The sequence below is a fragment of the Gekko japonicus genome, unplaced genomic scaffold, assembly GCF_001447785.1.
Source record: "Gekko japonicus isolate JY-2015 unplaced genomic scaffold, Gekko_japonicus_V1.1 scaffold2608, whole genome shotgun sequence".
Taxonomy (NCBI): domain Eukaryota; kingdom Metazoa; phylum Chordata; class Lepidosauria; order Squamata; family Gekkonidae; genus Gekko; species Gekko japonicus.
The window spans coordinates 155,606-175,355 of NW_015165900.1; the positions used below are offsets into that span (position 1 = coordinate 155,606).

General features: G+C 41.8%; 1 protein-coding gene across 1 annotated transcript; it reads left to right on the forward strand.

Moving 5' to 3' along the window:
- Positions 1-5,456: 5,456 nt before the first annotated feature.
- Positions 5,457-18,371, forward strand: LOC107110567 (vomeronasal type-2 receptor 26-like). The gene is made up of 6 exons (XM_015411366.1): positions 5,457-5,536; positions 6,974-7,265; positions 8,865-9,713; positions 11,592-11,819; positions 15,078-15,204; positions 17,470-18,371. The coding sequence occupies exons 1-6, from the start codon at positions 5,457-5,459 to the stop codon at positions 18,369-18,371; spliced, it is 2,478 nt and encodes an 825-aa protein (XP_015266852.1).
- The last annotated feature ends 1,379 nt before the right edge of the window (positions 18,372-19,750 follow it).

The following is a 19,750-nucleotide window of genomic DNA, read 5'->3' on the forward strand; positions in this document are numbered from 1 at the left end:
TCCAAAACAGCCATTTTATCCAGGGGAACTGATTTCTATCACCTGGACAACAGTTGTAATTCTGGGTAATCTCCAGTCCTCACCTGGAGGCTGGCAATGGTGGTTCTCGTGGAGGAAATGGCTGGAGGGTGGAGTCTATGACATTACACCAGTCCAAAGTGCCTCCGTTCCTCAAATTCCACCCTCTCCAGGCTCCACCCCTCAAACAGCCAGGAATTTCCCAACCTGGAGCTGGCAGCCCTAATGTGAATTAATCTCTGTAGCTGGGAGATCCGCCCTATTTCCTTCCCACCCAACAGCCTATCTGCCTCTCTGTCTTCTGCTTTCCAAAGTTCCTCCCCTCCTCAAATCCCTCCCTCTCCGGGCTCCACTCCACAAATGTCCAAGAATTTCCCAACCTGGAGTTGGCAACCCTATTTCCTTCCCACCCAACAGCCAACCTACCTTTATCTGCCTCTCTGTCTTCTGCTTTCCATCTCCACCCCCCAGCCTCTACCTAGGAAAATTATAGTCTTTCTCCACAGTGGGGACCAAAGCAGCTTTCATTATTCCCTCCTCCTTTTTATCTGCACAACAACCCTGTGAGGTTGGTTAGGCTGAAATCTGTGACTGATCCAAAATCACACAGCCAGCTTCCACTGAAAGATGGGGATCTGAACCTGGGTCTTGCAGACCCTACTTTGAAGCTCTAACTGCTGCACCTCACTGGCTTTCATAGGGTGGCTGCTGATGAACAGTAGCAAGCACCTGAGGCTAGGTGAGTCATGCAAATCGAGGGGGGGGACCTGGCAACCCTAGACTACTGCCAGGCCTAGAGTTGCCAACCTCCAAATGGGACCTGGAGACCCCCCAGAATTACAACTAGATTCTAGACAGCAGAGGTCTATCTCCCTGCAGAAAATGGCTGCTTTGGAGGGTGGACTCTGTGGCATTATACCCAGCTGAGGCCTCTCCCTTCCCAAACCCAGCCCTCCTTAGAGTCCACCACAAAATCTCTAGAAATCCCCCAGCCTGGCAATCCCTGCAGAGGCCATTTCAAAAGGTTTTGGGGGGAATTCAGCTGTCCCTGAAGGGATTTTTTTAGTTTTTGGATTTTTCTACAAACCCTGGAAGTCTACTGACTATGTAGGAAAAGTTATTGGGGGAGAGTGAGCCCCCTGTTGGTGGAAATAAGTATACACACACACACACACACACAACAAAACCTCTTGAAAATAGAATAAGGATGGTATAGCCAATTATATTGTTTCCCAATCACGTTAATACAAACATTTCATGCAAAAAGTATAACAGATGAATTTTTAAATAATGTACTGGTGCAAAGTTCAGTTCTAATTATTTACTTATCAGTTTTTTCTCCTGTATGTTTAGCCCAAGTGTAGCAACTGTCATGAATTCCAAGAGGCTAACTAAAAATCCCCCTTTCTGTCCTTTCTCAAGGCAAACCTGGCAGTCAAACCAATCTTCTTAAATTTGTTTGTCGAATTCTATTACACAAACTTCAATCCATCCTGATATAAAGTTATTTGCTGTGTTCTAGATTTTCCCACACTCTTTTTTTTGCAGTACGATCTTCCAAAATTCTGGGAGTTCTTATGTCATATCATCAATATAACCTAGCATAAATGGGTTTTTCCATTTTACATTTTATTGCCCCTTTTATTTTCCTTTTGCTCAGTAGCTCTTAGGCAACTTGTGCTTAGTTTTCTGGTTCTTCTTTAATAAATGTCTGTTTGCAAAAAGTGAAATTACATTTTTCACTTTTTCTTAAAATGGTATATGTCAGTTTGTACCCACACAGAAGCCTAACTTGTTCCAGTCTTACAAAGGTGCACAAAGTAGAGTCTGGCAAGGCGGGTCTGAATTATTTCCAAAACTTCTTTGACATTTCTGGTGATTTGAAGTAAGAGAAACTTTTTGAACTGGAAAAAAGATCCTTTTAAAAATAATGATGTTTTAAACCACTTTATGTGCCGGTGCCGAGGGAAGGACCCGTGGTGTGCTGCTGGTTCATCTGATCACATAATCATGGATCAAACTGCACCAGAGCAATTTGCCATCCCCCCCCCGATATCCGGCCCGTGTGACCAGGGCCTAAGTTAAGCAAATAACAGAATGTCAGAGTGACTCCAGGACCCCCTCTCAGCTTCCTTCATTCCCAGGGCCCAATGCATTCATCCAACAGCATTAATTTTATTTAGCAGAATTTAAGGAAAACATGTATTCTTGATGTTTGCTGCCGCTCCCCTCCACATATAGGGTGGAAGTTGATGCCATGAATACGATTTATTGTGTTTTGGTTTGTTTCAGTTCAGGAGAAATAGTAATTATTGTGGCAACACAATCTAAGAAGGTTATTTGTGGACCATAGGTTGATTTTATATCTACTGGGCTAGTGATTGCACTAAAAAGATTGTATGCGCATATTCACTTTGTGCCTGGGTATGTTTTTACTGAACAATTTCCTTTATGGTCCTGATTGAAATTATATTTTGTATACATTTTTTATTGTGTTTTATGAGTGTAACTATTTACCATCTAGCCACACTTGTATGACCTCTGAGGAAGGCCGATCCGGCCGAAGCGCGTCAGGTCATTTTTTTAGCCCTGGTTATGATTATGGTTTATGTATATTGTCTGTAATTGGGCCCCTATATATGTTTTAACTTGATATTATTAATAAATACATGTACTTCTTTTTATCAATGGGTTTTAATATTGGCCCTCTTTTCCACTAAACCTTTGTTTGGTTTTGGATCATCTCGCAGACCTACATCACCCCTGAGCTGATAACATTTACAAGATATCCACATCTGGAAGAAGTTGAGGAACTTGTGTAAGGAGGCATGACACACTCAACAGGCTTGTCTTGTGTATTAGTTAAGAACAACCAATATTCAATTGTGATATAATTATTCAGTGTAACATTGTACAGTCAATTATATTGTTTTTTAAGCACATTCATACAAACATTTACATGCAAAAAGTATAACAGCTAAATATGTTGTCGAAGGCTTTCATGTCCAGAGTGCATTAGTTTCTGTGTTTATACCTCTGAGGATGCCAGTCACAGTTACTGGCAAAACGTGAGGTTCTACAATGTCAAGACCACGGCCACACAACCCTGAAAATCTACAGCAACTAATAACAGATAAATGTTTTAAATAATGTACGCATGCCAAAATTCAGTTCTAATTATTTCCTTATCCGTTTTTTTCCTGCTGTATGTTTAGTCCAAGTGTAGCAACTGTCAAGACTTCCAACAGGCCAGCTAAAGATCCCCTTTTCCATCCTTTCTCAAGGCAAATCTGGCAGTCAAACCAATCTTGCCAAATTTGTTGAATTCTATTACACAAACTTCAATCCATCTCGATATAAAGTTATTTGCTGTGTTCTAGATTTTTCACCACCCTTTTTTTGCAGTATGATCTTCCTCAGAATTTTTTTTCATGTTCTAAGTTGAGCGGTATATAGAACTTCAATGTTATAGCAGCACCATTGAGATGCCTTGACTCCATTGAGTCAATGGAGTCAAGGAATCTCAATAGTGCTGCTATAGCACTAGAGTGCTGTATTGATTTAGTGCTATAGTGTTCAACTTAGAACATTAAAAAAAGCCAGAGGAAGATTGTGTGGGGGTAAAATGGTACTGTTTAAAATGACCATAGTGCTTCAGAAACAGCTCATTAACAGAAGGAAATTTGCTATATGAAACCCCTGTCCCTTTATCGCTTTACTTGAAATCAGGCCAACAATAAATAACATTCAGTTTAGATCGGTAATGGAAAAACAGATAGATAGATGATAGATAGATGATAGATAGATAGATGATAGATAGATAGATAGACAGACAGACAGACAGAGATCCCATACACACACACACACACACACACACATATATGGGAGAGGTCAGAACAGTATCGGTGTGTTTTTGTTTGAAACATGTCACCCACATTTATACATGATACACATCTATCTTTTTTCCACCAAAAGATTGTCGTTTAAATAATTTTATTATTTTCCAACACGTAACACCAACACACAGAAACAAACAAAATAGAACATTGAGCTGGAGTACATTTCATTGTTTGTGCTTGAAGTTTCCCTTTTTATATAGTAGTATTTTTTGCACCTATTCTGTTACTTTATATAAACACATATACGAACTAAACATTTTATTTCTATTACTATTTTTATTTGTGCTTTCTAATGGTTATAACATGAGTCACTTAAGGTGCCAATCAATCCATTTGTAAAGTCTTGACCATGTTTTCTCGAAAATGTCTTCTCTTTTGCCTAGTAATAGCAAATTACTAGCAAACGATTGATGGTAGTTATGGCTATGCATTAGTTGTATTGGGAAAAACTGCTTCTGCTTCTTAAACTTTTGCTATGACTCTTGAAAAATATCAGCACTTCACTTTTACATATAGTTTTGATTATTCCTTAGCACTGATTTTTGCAGATCTCCTTTGATCTGTGATGTAGGCATGCATGTTTGCTGTTAAATAGGCAAACTCTCTCTTTGATACTGTTGAATTGAACATGGTATGTGATATTGTGCAAAGTAGTCTGCTTTAAGACCCTTTGAGGAGGGAGAAAGGAAGGAAGGAAGGAAGGAAGGAAGGAAGGAAGGAAGGAAGGAAGGAAGGAAGGAAGGAAGGAAGGAAGGAAGGAAGGAGACACTTAGTAGTACCACGATTTTCTCACTATTCAACAGTCAATCGTTAACGTTATATGACCAAAAAATCATGTAGGAACAGTGCTAGACCAGAGGAGTAATTGGTGCAAGCAGGCATGAAAAGGAATAGGAAACAATGGAAAGTCAAATCTGTTTGGTTTTTTAACAAATAAATCTAGAAATATCCATTTTCATAAAGGGGGAAATCAGCTCAGAAAAAGTTCAGCACAGCCACAAATCCCATAGGACCTGTCTGCTATGGATTTTAGTTTAGCTGTGACCAAATTCAGTTTCATTGCACCTGATGCGATAGAGAGAGAAATGCTCTGGGGAGGAGCTACCTTCCCTGTAATTACCTCTAACAACAGTGAGCCTACATCTTTTTGGCAAAAGACCATAAAATAACTCCTGTAATAGTGAGGGTCAGGGTATTAAGAAGCAGGGGGGGCACAGCCTTATTGGCTTTTCTTTCCCTTGAAATCTGGATCTCAGGTGTCAGATGAGTTTTGCATTGCCATCTCTGCTATTGAAGGCTGGGTGCTGTAAAGAGACCAATGCTGGATAATGATCATCAAGACAGATAGAGGGGAATTCTGTGTCAATGAAAGAAGGTTCTGCCTTCTTGATGACAGGGCTCAATGTGTCACTACAACTCCTGCTGTTGCTGCTCCTGCCTCAGACTGAATGCAAGCTGAATCCTGCCATTTGTGCTATGAATGATCCCCTCCAGACCCGATTTCATTATTATCAGCCAGGGGACCTCATTGTTGGCGGGATGACTTCTCAGTACTTCTCCATGTCTGAGCATGTATCTTTTGAGGAACACCCCAAAACAAAGATAGTTGATGAACCTATGTGAGAATCTCTCTCCCCCCCCCCAGAATATGTTACACTATTTTACAGCCTATTCAAGTAGTAAATACATACACTCGATCAGATATTCTGAAACTGGCATTTTTAAAATATAGATAAATCTGTTCAGGAGTCCTTTTAGGTTTGTGATAAACTGAAGTTCATAGCCACAGTTTACTCCTAAGCAGATTTACATGCTTTTAAGACTACTGAAGTCAGTGGACTGAGACAGGCCTAACTCTGCATAGGATAGAACTGTTACTTTATTTTCTTCCTGTTCATATTACAGTTCATCAGCTACTGTCAAACTGTGTCCCATTTCTTCTTAATGACTTACTGAGGATGCAGATACCCCATATGTCTACTAAATAGCATGCAAAACATATCGTATTATGAAATCAGCACTGTAACACAATAAAAGTATAATCATACAATGCAATGAAATAAAGTTATAAAATGATCACCAGTTCTTAGCCATGATAATTAGATAGATTGGCCATATAAAGAGACATTCAAAGTGTTGGAGAGAACATACATGAATGTTTCACCTCTATGCCCAGCTTGTGAACACCCGGGAACATCTAACTTTTCATTATTAAAATCCCAGGCTGGATGCATCATAGTCAAACATAGAAATACAAGTGCAATATCCATATACTGACTTTCTGTTAACTGTCAGCGCACTCCTAAGCAATGTTACACCCTTCTAAGACCATTGAAGTCCTTGGGCTTGGAAGGGTTTCACTTTGTTTAGGAATACACTGTCTATCACACACTAATGCAAGTGCAAAATAAAACATCTATTCTGAGCACTACAAGAATGCTACAGAAAATAAATTATTTGGAAAATGTAGCAGCCTGAATATGCATTATCAATGTGAGGGAAGTTGGAGTTGTTGCTGAAACCAACGAAGAAGAAGAGTAGGTTTTTATACTCCACTTTACTGTGCCTCGAGGAGTCTCAACACAGCTTACAATTGCTTCCCCTTCCTCTTCCCACAACAGGCACCTTGTGAGATAGGTGGAGCTAAGAGAGTTCTGAGAGAACTTGGGGCTTGCCCAAGGTCACCCAGCAGGCTTCATGGGGAGGAATAGGGGATTAAATCCAGTTCCCAAGGTTAGAGTCTACTGCCCTTAACTGCTATACATACTGGCTCTCAAAGGGGTGGGGGGATATCACAAACCTCTTCTTTGGTTCTCGATAAGCATGTGTTACCTTTCTTCATACTTTAAAAGAAAAGCAAACTGTTCCATTTGCTAAACAGTCGGGTAAGAAAACAATATATTAAAATGGCATGTTTAATTGGAGGCTGTGGTAGAACAATTGAGAAAATGCACAGTCCAAGAGAAATGACAGCTGATGATTCAGCAGTGAAGAGTAGAAAGGGCTTCATGAAGTATGGGGATTTCTTTTTATATATAACATGTCTCTTGTTTTAGTGCAATGACAAAGAACTACCAGCATGTCCTGTCCTTGGCATTTGCTGTGAAAGAGATCAATGAGAATCCCAAAATCGTGCCCAACCTCACCTTGGGGTTCCGTATCTATGACAGCCACTTTGATGCAAGGATAACTTATCAGAACACCTTGAACCTTCTCTTTCATCAGAATAGGACTATCCCCAACTATGAATGTGACACAAAGAGGAATCCAGTAGCTGTCATTGGGGGACTTGGTTCTGAAACCTCCGGCCACATGGCCTCTATTTTAGGCATGTACAAGATCCCACAGGTATGATGATGCGTGCTCCAATTATTCCTGTTTACTAAAATACTTACAGTTTTTTGGTAACAGTCCCTGACATTGTCCTTATTTTGTCTCGTGTACCTGGACAATAGTGACTGAGCAGAAAAGAATGAAGGAGACGGGAGGCTGTGATAGAGATTCTTATGTGGACAGATAATGCAGCTCCCATATTGCGATTTGTGATATTGGAGAGGGTGGGGTGAGTTTGCAGAGAAAGAAGGTTTCAGAGCTGCATTTCCTCGTACGTCGGGAGGGGGGAGAAAGAAATGAATAAAAGCATTGTTTGCTTATTTGGAATAAGAATCAGTAGCTCACCACAAGCAATGTACACTAAGAAAGCATCCAGTCTTGTACAAGAACCAATACAAAGAGACAGAGAAAGAGCAAAGAACATGTATGAAAAAACTGAGAAAAGGCCATCTGCCACAGAAGAAAGCTGAACAAGTAATGTTGTGCCCTTTTAAAACAATGGCTACAATTCAAATGCTGATGTAAATGAATAAATGATGGGGGAAATATGACGCTTAGAAGGCATATTCCCTGTGCACACATACATACACATACAATTGTGTATCAGTCAGGGTTATATAGCATAAGATATTAAATTTCTAGATTTGGACCATGGTAAAGGAAATACACAGGTCTATGTCCCAACATGGAAATGGACCTAACATAAGAACATAAGAGATGCCAATGTTGGATCAGGCCAAAGGCCCATCCAGTCCAACACTCTGTATCCCACAGTGGCCAGAAATACCAGTGCCATGAGAAGGTCCACCGGTGGGGCCAGGACATTAGAAGGCCTCCCACTGTTGACCCCCCCAAGCACCAAGAAGACAGAGCATCACTTGCCCCAGAGCCCCTATCTATACCTTGTGGCTAATAGCCACTGATGGACCTCTGCTCCATATGCTTATCTAATTCCCTTTTTAAGCCGTCCATGCTTATAGCAACCACCACTTCCTGTGGCAGTGAATTCCAAGTGTTAATCACTCTTTGGGTGAAGAAGTACTTCCTTTTATCCGTTCTAACCCGACCGCTCAGCAATTTCATGGAGTGCCCACGAGTTCTTGTATTGTGAGAAAGGGAGAAAAGTACCTCTTTCTCTACCTGCTCTTTCCCATGCATAATCTTATAAACCTCTATCATGTCACCCCCTCAGTCGTCGTTTCTCCAAGCTAAAGAGCCCTAAGCACCTTAACCTTTCCTCATAGGGAAAATGTTCCAACCCTTTTATCATCCGAGTTGCTGTTTTCTGCACTTTTTCCAAAGCTATAATATCCTTTTTAAGGTGTGGTGACCAGAACTGTACACAGTATTCCAAATGAGGTCTCACCATTGATTTATATAGGGGCATTATGATATTGGCGGATCTCCATGACCTTTATCGAATTGTCTCTCAGCTGATTCAATGCTGCACTGTTCTTTTGAGGCTAAGACCACATGGAAGAGCACAGAAACCAACCCATGTTCCGGAGACACAAATGTGATAGACAAAATCAGCATTACAATTAAGCAACAGTTTGTTTATCTCCAAATGTGGCACCTCCACCTCAGTAATCTGAAATATCTGCTTTTACTTAGGTAACATATTGCTTATACGATCCAGCAGCACATGATAAAACTCAACAATTATATCGAGTTGTGCTCAATGAATTATATCTGTACAGAAGCATCATCCAGCTTCTTCAGCATTTTCACTGGAATTGGGTTGGGATCATTGCCAAGAATGATGACAAAGGAGAAAAGTTTGTGCAGACTATGGAACACATGCTTTCCCAGAACGGAATCTGTGCTGCCTTCATAGACAGAATTCCAAGCCAGAGTAGCATCTGGGGCACTCTTGATTTGTTAGACATCTTCCAGAATATGACCTTTGCTCAAAACAAGACAGGTGTCAATGTGTTTATTGTAAGTGCGGACTCTCACAGCATGCTATGTTTGCAAGTGGGACTGAGTATGATTGAACCAGATGCGATGGCACCAATACAGAAAGTGTGGGTTATGACAGCTCATTGGGAATTCTCCTCAGAGACATTTCACAGACACATTGATATCCAGATCTTCTATGGTGCCTTATCCTTTGCAGTTCACTCCAATGAGGTTCACGGATTCCAACATTTCCTTCAGAGCCTGGATCCTCGCTCTAGAGAGGATGGTTTTATCAAGATCTTCTGGGAACAGTCATTCAACTGTTTATTTCCAGATACTGATGTGGGTAAAGAGAGCACTAATACTTGCACTGGGGAAGAGAAGCTTGAGAGTCTTCCTGGGCCCTTTTTTGAAATGCACATGACCAGCCAAAGCTACAGCATTTACAATGCTGCCTATGCTGTGGCATATGCTTTACATGCCATGCATTTGTCTAGAAGCAAACACAGAGCAATGGAAGGTAGAGACAATCTGGAGTCTTTTAAACCAGAACAATTTCAGGTAATACTTCAACAAGCAGAAACCCTTTTAACCATAAACAAACAAAAGTTTTGCCCCATGGTGTTCCGTCTGCTCTTCCTTGGGCTTGCCCTTTTCATGGACTCTTCCAACTCTTTCATCTTCCCAATAATTTAAGATGCCACAAATGATGTGTCCTATCCTAATAGAAGAATATTGTTCTTGGGAAATTTGATCTTCCAGCTGTTACCGGTTACATTGTCTAGTTGAGCACGGGGCAAATTCATCTGGGTGTGGTGTGGATCTCTTCAGTTTTCCCTGTGGTTGGAATCCTGTTGTTTAGAAGCTATAGCAACTTCCCTCTTTCAATAACTTTCAATAATGCCTATACATCTCTCCATATATTTGCTAACCAGACCCCCCCCCCCAAAGCATACCATCCAAGTACTAACCAGGGCTGACCCTGTTAGTTTAGCCTCAAAAAAATCACAAGATTGGGTTACTGTGGGCTATGCAAGTCAGGGTGCATCCTTATCTGGATTGGTAACATTTAAACTGCAGTGTGGAGAAAAAATAACTGATGTACTATCTAATACAGATCCCTGTTACCTATAAGTTACCGGTAACCATGAAAATCCAAGGAAAGCCATGGCTAACCTAACATATAATTTTAAAGACGGTTTTTAAAATAAAATGCTCTTAATTCCAGAACATCCAGGTTTTTTAATTGTCGTGGTTTACAGTTTTAAAGTTTGTTTTTTATTATCTTTTTTCCTTCTGTCTGATAGCTTGTAATTCCTTTTGCTAAAAAGCAATCAAGACTTCCTTTATTTTGGAAGTATAGAGAAGAAACAGTTGGCAGGGGATACATTAGGTTTCTACCTCCAACACACTCTCCCTCCCTCCCTTCCTTTTTGGTGTAGTGGTTAAGAGAGGTGGACTCTAATCTGGACAACCAGGGCCTCGGCCACACGGGCAGGAAAATGCGGGGGGGGGCGTGGCTGTTTGCCCCAGAACAAACTAACGTGCGACTGCGTGACTAGGCTTCGGGCTGAGGTCCCGTGGAGCTCCTGTGGTTAGGGGGGAGGTGCCGATCACACACGGGGCAAAGAAGCAGAGCGGCGCAGCAAACGGGGTTGTGTTTTGTTTTAAAAACTTAAATGTGTGCATGCTCCATTGGGTGCTTGTACGCATCCGTGGAGACTTGGGGGAAAAAACCTTTTTGCGCGGGGACATGGGCGGGCGCCAGAACTACCACCTGAAACCCGATCAGACACCCACCCTTGCCCCGTGGTTTCTGGAAACTAGTACCTCCGAGGTACTAGTTTTTTACCCCGCATCTTCGGCTGGAAGCCTCGGGTGTGCCACGGGAGCTCTATGCTTCCCAGATGTAGTGGTGAGATCACGCCCGGAAAATCCGCCTATCTTCCGTCTCTCTAGCGTGCCTAATGCTCCGTGTGACCAGAGCCCAGGTTTGATTTTCCACTCCTCCACATGCAGCCAGCTGGGTGACCCTGGGTCAGCCACAGTTCTTTCAGATCTATTCTCTCAAGAGCAGTTCACTCAGAACTCTCTCAGCCCCACCTTCCTCACAGGGTGTCTGTTATGGGGAGAGGAAAGGGAGGACATTGTATGCAGCTCTGAGTAAGCAGCTCTGAGATAACCACTACTACTACTACTACTACTACTACTTCTCCTCCCTGTCTTCCACTGAATTGTGCTGTCTTCTGCCTACTCAATACTGCCTATCTTTGAAATTGTCCCAGTGATGGCCTTACTTTGCCTTTAAGGAAAAGCAGACAAAGAACTACAAAGAATAGCTTGCTTGAGTATTAACCCACCAGGAAGGATCAAGATCCTCAATTCATTGTTTCCTATGTATCACTTCCATGCCATTTGCCTTAATTTCTTTCATTTTAGCTTCACCCTTTCCTGAGAAGAATCTCATTTAACAACAGTGCAGGGGACAAGGTGTCTTTTAATGAGAATGGTGAAGTAGAAGCTGGATTTGATATTGTCAACTGGATTACTTTCCCAAACCAATCCTTTTTAAGAGTGAAGGTAGGAAGAATGGACCCTAAAGCTCCAGAGGGCAGAGAATTCTCCATTAATGAGACCATCATCACTTGGCACAGCAGATTTAATCAGGTAGGGCCAGTGTGGGTTTTTTTAGGGAACAACAAAACTAACTTGGGCATATGGAACAAAATTTGAGTCCAGCAGCACCTTAAAGGACAATGATCTTTTCCAGCGACAAGCTTTCAGGAGTCAAAGTTCACTTCATCAGACACAAATGGAAAGAAGACCCATTGGCCCTTATATCCAGATCAGAAGGTGGGAGGGATGTTACACAGAAGGAGACAGTGGCAAACTACCTTTGAACATCTCTTGCCTTGAAAACACTAAGGGGTCACCATAAGTGATGTAACTTGATGGCACTTTCCAGCAAAGCTGAATTTAGTAATTTTGCCTTGGTTCTTTTAGTGTATAATACACAAACCCATGTTTTAGCACCTCTTTTTGAGGATCAGGAACCAGTAGGTAGAGCAGTAACAAGGCTTGTTTTGATATTCTTCCACCTCTGCCACTCTAGGTGAGCTAATGGATGGGCTGGCCCTTCCTCTGACAGTGAAATCATCATGACTTATTTATTCTTTGTATACAGCAGTGTTGCTCTGCAGTGGAACAGCTAATTCTGTATCTAGTAGCGCCTTAGAGACCAACAAGATTTTGGAGGTATGAGCTTTCAAGAGTCAAAGCCCTCTTTCTCAGATACCTTCTGGGAGATTTGACTCTCAAAATCTCATACCTCCAAAAGCTCATAAACAATTCCAGAACCCCATCTTGAAATTCATGGTTAAGCAACTTTTGGAGCACCGTTATTTTTTAGTGAATTGTATATATTGTATTTTATATTGTTTTTATATTGTCTTATTGTTTTAACCTTGGCATTTATGCCTCTTGTGAGCCGCCCTGAGCCTTCGGGGAGGGCGGGATATAAATTCAAAGATAAATAAATAAATAAAATAAAAATACCCCCCAAATCTTGTTGGTCTCTGAGGTGCTACTGGACTTGAAACTAGGTGTTATGCCTTGTGTGAAGCAGTGCTTCATGTCTGTCTTCAGCCTATCTATAGTCCATGAACTGACTCTAAGTTCTAGTATTATGTAAAGGGAGAGAAGGTTCACTTTGTCCATACTAGAAGGGGTCTTAGACGCTCTTTATTTGTTTTTCAGAAGAATATTACAACAACAGTTTAAACTTTTGGGTGATATTTTCCTGCCATTTTTCCTCTTCAAAAATGTGGAGCGGCTAGAACTGTACTTAGACTTGTAAATGTGACTATGATGTAGATTTCTATAGAAGCTTTACAATTCTAGTCATGTTATTGTCAGGTAGCCCTGTCATAGACCTGGAATGTGGAGGGGTGCCTTCCTCCGTGTTCTCAGCTCTTCCTTTTCCAGCTTCTGTGCGCTATCTATGCTTAGACCTTGTTGTCTCCAGCTGCTTCCCTGCCTGGGAATGAAACGGCTTTTTCACTGTTCCCGCTTGCTAGCTTGCTATCCGCATGCGCGAACAATAATAATTGGCTTCAGCTCATTGAAGGGGATGTTTAATTTTACTATAAGTCAGAGGCCATTATATTGCCGGCTATTCTTGACACAAGCTGTATACGAGATCATTAGGACTGGATCCATCAATAAACACTTAACTTCTTATGAAGCCTGGTGTGGTGTGACCTGACTAAAGACTTTGACAGTTATTAGCAGTTTGTGCCTTTCTCATTCCTAGCATCTGATTTAACAATAATAATTGGCTCCAGCTCATTGAAGGGGATGTTTAATTTTACTATAAGTCAGAGGCCATTATATTGCCGGCTATTCTTGACACAAGCTGTATACGAGATCATTAGGACTGGAGCCAACAATAAACACTTAACTTCTTATGAAGTCTGGTGTGGTGTGACCTGACTAAAGACTTTGACAGTTATTAGCATTTTGTGCCTTTCTCATTCCTAGCACCTGATTTGAACCCAGAGTCTGTTTTCCTTAGAGCAGTCATGCAGCCAGGAGGGCCTCTCCCTGTCAACTCAATTCCCAGTCAGGAACATCTGTAAGGAGATGTTCCTTTATCTAGTCGGATCCCATGCCATGTATGGTTCTAAAGGACAAAAACAAGCACCTTAAAATGGGCTCAGAAGGGGATCAGTAGCCAGTGTAATTGCTGAAGTCTCAGGGTGACAGGCTCCCGGTAACTGCCCCCGACCAGCAGTCAGTCTTCAGCTGCAGCTTCTGAATGCTCTTCAAGGGTAGCCCCAAGTACAGTGCAATGCAATAGTCCAGTCTTGATCTGATGGGCACAGCTGACTCATCAGCTGAAACTGGATAAAAGCACACCAAACCACCACAGCCATCTGGTTTTCTAATGTGACTGTTGAGCAGCACTCTCAAGCTGCAACACAGGCTTCTCAAGGGCAGTATAATCCTGTCCAAGATAGGAGAGATCTGAAATCACTGGTCTGCTTTTCTACTAATCCAGAGTACCTCTGTGGTCAGCTTGTTCACACTTACCCAGCACATTATTAACCCCAAGCACTGGTAAAGAACATCAATACCATTCTTGGAATTAGGTGGAAAAGAAATATAGAGGTGAGTATCATACACATATTGATGACACTGCAGTCCAGACGTCCTGATGACCCCTCCCTGTAGCTTCATATAGACATTAAATTGCAAGGGAGCCAAGATCAAGCCTTACAGAATCCCCCAAGTCAATGGCTTGGATGCAAATGCAGCCAGGAATCCCACAGAATCACTTTCTGACCACCACCACCCCGAGACACTCAAACCAATGTAATATGGTGCTCCTTAGTACTAGCACAGAGAGGCGATTCAGTAGGATATCATGTACAATGGTAACAAAGACCACTGAGAAATTCATCAGGACTAGCAAGGTCACATGCCCCTTCTCTGGTTCTCAGTAGAGGTCATCAATCAAGGCAACCCAAGCAGTGTCTGTTCCAAATCCTGGTTTCAAGCCAGATTGAAATGGTCCAGAATATCAGGCTTTTACAAGAGACCCTCCAGCTGAGAATCAACCACCCACTCTAACCCCTTGTCCAAGACCTGAAGATTGGAAACTGGCTAGAAGTTCTCCAACATGGTAGGGCATGTGGAAGGTTTTTTATCAGAACAGGGCTAATCACTGCTTCTTTGAGCGCAACTCCTGCTCTCAAGGAAGTATTTGCCACTATCCTGACCCGCACAGCCAGTCCCCCTCTGGCAGCTTTTACCAGCAAGGTAGGGCACAGGTTGAGAGCACAACTGGCGATTCTCACTTCCCAAAGATTTGGTCCACATCCTTGGGCAATAACATTCAGACTGTGCTTTCTTTTCCATGGACAGGTTGTGCCTCGTGCTGTGTGCAATGACAACTGCCATCCAGGCTACAGCAAAGAAAGGAAAGAGGGCAAGCCATTTTGCTGCTACGGTTGTACTAAATGCTCAAAAGGAAAATTTTCAAACTATAAAGGTTAGAAATATTGTATTATTAAGCATATAAGGAGAGTGTGGCAGAACAACCCCATGGACCTATGGGCACAATGCCATCCTGCCTTCAGACATGTCTAGGAACAAGCAGCCATCAAGGTCTCTACCTGGCAATGTGCCACTCTCCCAGCTTTCCTGACACACAGAGGGATTTTTTCCTCTTCCTCTTTTGGTACACCACTGCCACCACCTGGCCTTTGTAGGAATTATGCGCTGAGAGGATTGGGGCTCCCAACATTCCTTATCTGTGTTGCCATTCTAAGGCCCAATCTTGTGACAGTGTTTCCTACTACCCTGCATCTGCTTACTGCAGGGACAGCCTATTTGCCAGTTTGGTGTAGTGGTTAAGTGCATGGACTCTAATCTGGGAGAACCGGGTTTGATTCCCCCCCCCTCCACTTGCACCTGGCTGGATGACCTTGGGCAAGCCGTAGTTCTGATAAGAGCTGTTCTTGGAAAAGAGCAGTTTCTGTCAGATCTCTCTCAGCCCCACCTACCTCACAGGATGTCTGTTGTGGGGAGGGGAAGGAAAATGAGTTTGTAAGCCACTCTAATACTCCTTTGGGTAGTGAAGGGTGTGGTATAAAACCAATCTCTTCTTCTTCTCTTCTTCTTCTATTTCATTTGTGCACCACTAGGGGTTAGGCACTTAATGATTGACTTCCCCCCTTTCTGGTTTGCTCCAATTTTAAATGGCATTTTGAATTAGGACTATGTGGTACAAACATTTTAAAAAATAAACTTTTAGGGGGGAATGTCCACATGTGCACCCTTAGTGCACCAACAGATGGAGTAAGGGATCCGCAAAGAAAGGTGTAAACATGCAGTTCCTCTGTCCCTCACTCTGTACATGCCCCAGCTGTACTTATTCTAAAGCAGACTCCTTAATTTAAAAATTACAGTATTCTAATAGCTTCCCATGACTTTAGTGTGTCTGTTCAGACAAGCAGCTCTCCTCATGGCAATGACAGCCTTCAACAGGAGCCCAGATGTAAGAGTCCTTCTTCCTAGACAGAATCAATGAAAGAGGATTTTCTTTCCATTCCTAGGGGTTTTATTATCTCTGTTTGTCCACCTCCTTGTGGGCCAAAGCCTTTTCTGAAGTCTCCAGAAAGACACATTCTAGCATCTTAAACATCACACATCTCTCTTTCCGGTTAAGTGTCCTTGTCTCCAGATGGAGGAATGAGCTGACCATCTCATTGTCTTTGGCCTGTGAGTCTATTAGTATTTCTAAAGCCTGGCTTAGTCATTGATGGAGAGCAACTGATCTGCCTTCCCTCTTGTCCTGCCTGTTCTCTGTCAAGAGAGAAAGAATAATAATAATAAAAAGAATTAAAATAAAGTTGAAGGTTTTGGCACAGTAATATCCATTTTGGTACAGTAAGATGCATTTCTCCAAAGGGAGACTGAGATTAAATGGGAGGCGAGGAACCCTGATAAATAGCCAACAAACCTCTTACTTGCTTCTCAGTGATAGCTTCCCCCAAAACACACCTCCGAGTGCTACTGCATGCACCTCTTAAACAGTGGAGTGACCCTTTTTTCATTTTTTTGTCTAGATCAGTTCACATCACTACAAAATTGAACCAATGTGAAGTAGAGGTTAAAGTATTAGATTAGGATCTCAGCAATCTAGATAAGGATCGGAAAGACCCCACCAAGGAATCTTACTGAGTGACCTTGGAATAGCCACTCTCTGTCACCTTTCCAGCCTCACAGGTTGTTTTCAGAGGGTAGCTATGGTGGTCTGCAGAAGAAGAGTCCAGTAACACCTTAGAGCTAGATAAAAGTCCAGTAACACCTTAGAGACCAAGAACATTATTGGTATATGAGCCTTTGAGAGTCAAAGCTTGGATGAAAAGAGCTTGGACACTCAAAAGATTGTACCCCCAAAACCTTATTTGTCCTTAAAGTGCTACTGGACTCTAATCTAGCTGTTCTACCTCACAGGGGTTGTGAAGAAAAAAATGAGGGAGGGGAGAATGACAGAAGGAGCTATGGGTCCCTACAGGGAAGGAAACTGACAACTATTTAAATAAATAAAATTCTGACATTTACATATGGCATACAAATATAAACCCCCAGGTTTCTATAGTTTTCATGACATATCAACTATTCATACCATATAGTACCATTGCCAAGATCTTCCAAGCATATATATTATGCATAGTAAAGAGATCTCTTAATAGACTTCAAAATCAGTTGTGTTTAAAGAACTGAAATAGCTTGTTTTGTTTTGTTTAAGATATGAATGCATGTTTCCAGTGCCCAGATGCTCAGTTTTCAAACAAGGAACAAAATGGATGTCTCCCAAAGCGTCTCAATTTCCTCTCTTTTGATGGACCTCTGGGTGTCAGTTTAGCCCTTTTGGCTCTCTTTCTTTCTCTGACCACAGCCGTGATACTTGGAATTTTCATCAAGCACCGGAATACTCCCATTGTCAAGGCCAACAATCGGAACCTCTCCTATTTTCTTCTTCTTGCTCTCTTGCTCTGCTTCCTTTGCTCCTTACTATTCATTGGCCGGCCTCAACCACTCACCTGCTTTCTACGTCAAACTGCTTTTGGTATTGTCTTTTCAGTGGCTGTTTCTTCTGTGTTGGCCAAAACCATCACTGTGGTACTGGCATTCATAGCCACCAAACCGGGATCCAAAATGAGAAAATGGGTGGGGACAAGGTTTGCAAACTCTGTTGTTCTCTGCTGCTCCTTTACTCAAGCAGGTATTTGCATGGCATGGCTGTGGACTGCCCCTCCTTTCCCAGATGTTGACATGCACTCTTTGGCTGAAGAAATCATACTGGAATGCAATGAAGGATCAACCCAGATGTTCTATTGTGTTCTGGGCTACATGGGATTTCTGGCTCTTGCAAGCTTTATTATGGCTTTCCTGGGGAGAAAACTTCCTGACACTTTTAATGAAGCCAAGTTTATCACTTTCAGCATGTTGGTATTTTGCAGTGTTTGGGTTTCTTTTGTTCCAACTTATCTAAGTACTAAAGGAAAATACATGGTGGCTGTGGAGATTTTCTCCATCTTGGCCTCCAGTGCTGGGTTACTGGGTTGTATCTTTTGTCCAAAATGTTACATTATTATCCTAAGGCCTGAACTAAATAAAAAGGATCAGCTAATAAGACGAAATTACTAGATGCCTAAGATGGGGTGATTCGGAATTAAAATTATGCCTCAACACTGGTAAAGCTAGACAGAATGCAATTTGATTAGTGCCTGGAAACACTCATGTACAGAACTTTGTTGTCCACAAAATAAAGTATTTTAATGAAAAAATAGCTTATAAGATTAATTTCTACATAAGTTAGTGGATATTTCAAGCAAAATCTTTGAAACTTATACTATTTTCTCTTCAAGATATGCTGAAAATTTAAAAAACCCTCATCTGTCTGATTTCTATTACTTTTTCTAAATTGAGACACTCAGTCATTCCAAATTTTTTTTGGGAAAAGGCTTGGGAAGAGGGCTAACATCTTCCTCTCCCAAAAACAAGCCCAAATTCAGTTCCTTCATTTTTTGCTGATGATTTCATCTTAAAAAATATGTGGTAGAACGTGAACTTTGGATTTTCTAAATATTCTCTGTCCTTGTCCTCTCCCTCAAAAAGTAAGATTTCAAGAGATTTCCCACAGGATAAAAAAACTATCCCTCTAAGACAGGGCTCATATAGATTCTTTGTTATTTGTTTCTTGGTAACCCAGCAGTTCCAAAGTCTTAAACAATTAATGTCCATTAGCTTCCTGTTTGCACCCTGTCCTGGCTGATGCTTCCCATCCAATAGCCTCCACCTCACTTTATTTACAACCTAAATTACATTGACTGGTCATTCTGAGTCATCTATCAAAATAATAGACGGTAACTATTGAACCATCTCAAATGTTCCATTCTTCAGTAAGATGATTAAATAGGTGGTGGTTGGATAACTGAAAACATTCCTGGATGAACTGGATTGTTTGGACCCTTTCTAATTCTGGTTTCAGGCATGGTTATTGGAATAAAACAGCCTTGGTTGATGGAGTTCACTAGGAAATGGACTGCTCAGTGGCTTTTGATTCCATTGATCATAATACCCTTCCAGACTGCCCTTCTGGGCTAGGACTGTGAGGCAACATTTTGTGATAATTCCAATCCTTACATGGAGGGTAAGTGTCAGAATTGTGGCTCTGGGGGGGATTGCTGCTCAGCCCCTTGGTCTTTGGCCTTGGGGGTTTCATAAGGCTTCATCTTGTCCCCTATACTTTTCAATATCTACATGAAAACTTCTGGATGAGGTCACCTGTAGATTTGGGCTGGATTGTCCCCCATATGAAGATGACATTCATCTCCATCTCATGCTTCAAACTGATCCCAGGAAGGCTGCAGAAAGTCTGGAGGCAGTTTTGGAATGAATAAACTGAACCTTAATCCTGACAAGAAGGAAGTTCTCCTGGTGTACAGAAGGTCTGACCCAGAATTTCAGGTGTCACTCCCCTTGAAAGAAGAGGTCCTTAATCTGGAGGTGCTCTTGAATCCAGA

Excerpts from the sequence above, each read along its gene's own strand:
- LOC107110567 (XM_015411366.1), top strand. The coding sequence starts at position 5,457 with ATGACTTCTCAGTACTTCTCCATGTCTGAGCATGTATCTTTTGAGGAA. Across the intron at positions 11,820-15,077 it reads GGCACAGCAGATTTAATCAG|GTTGTGCCTCGTGCTGTGTG; the intron begins GTAGGGCCAGTG and ends TTCCATGGACAG. Across the intron at positions 15,205-17,469 it reads AAAATTTTCAAACTATAAAG|ATATGAATGCATGTTTCCAG; the intron begins GTTAGAAATATT and ends GTTTTGTTTAAG.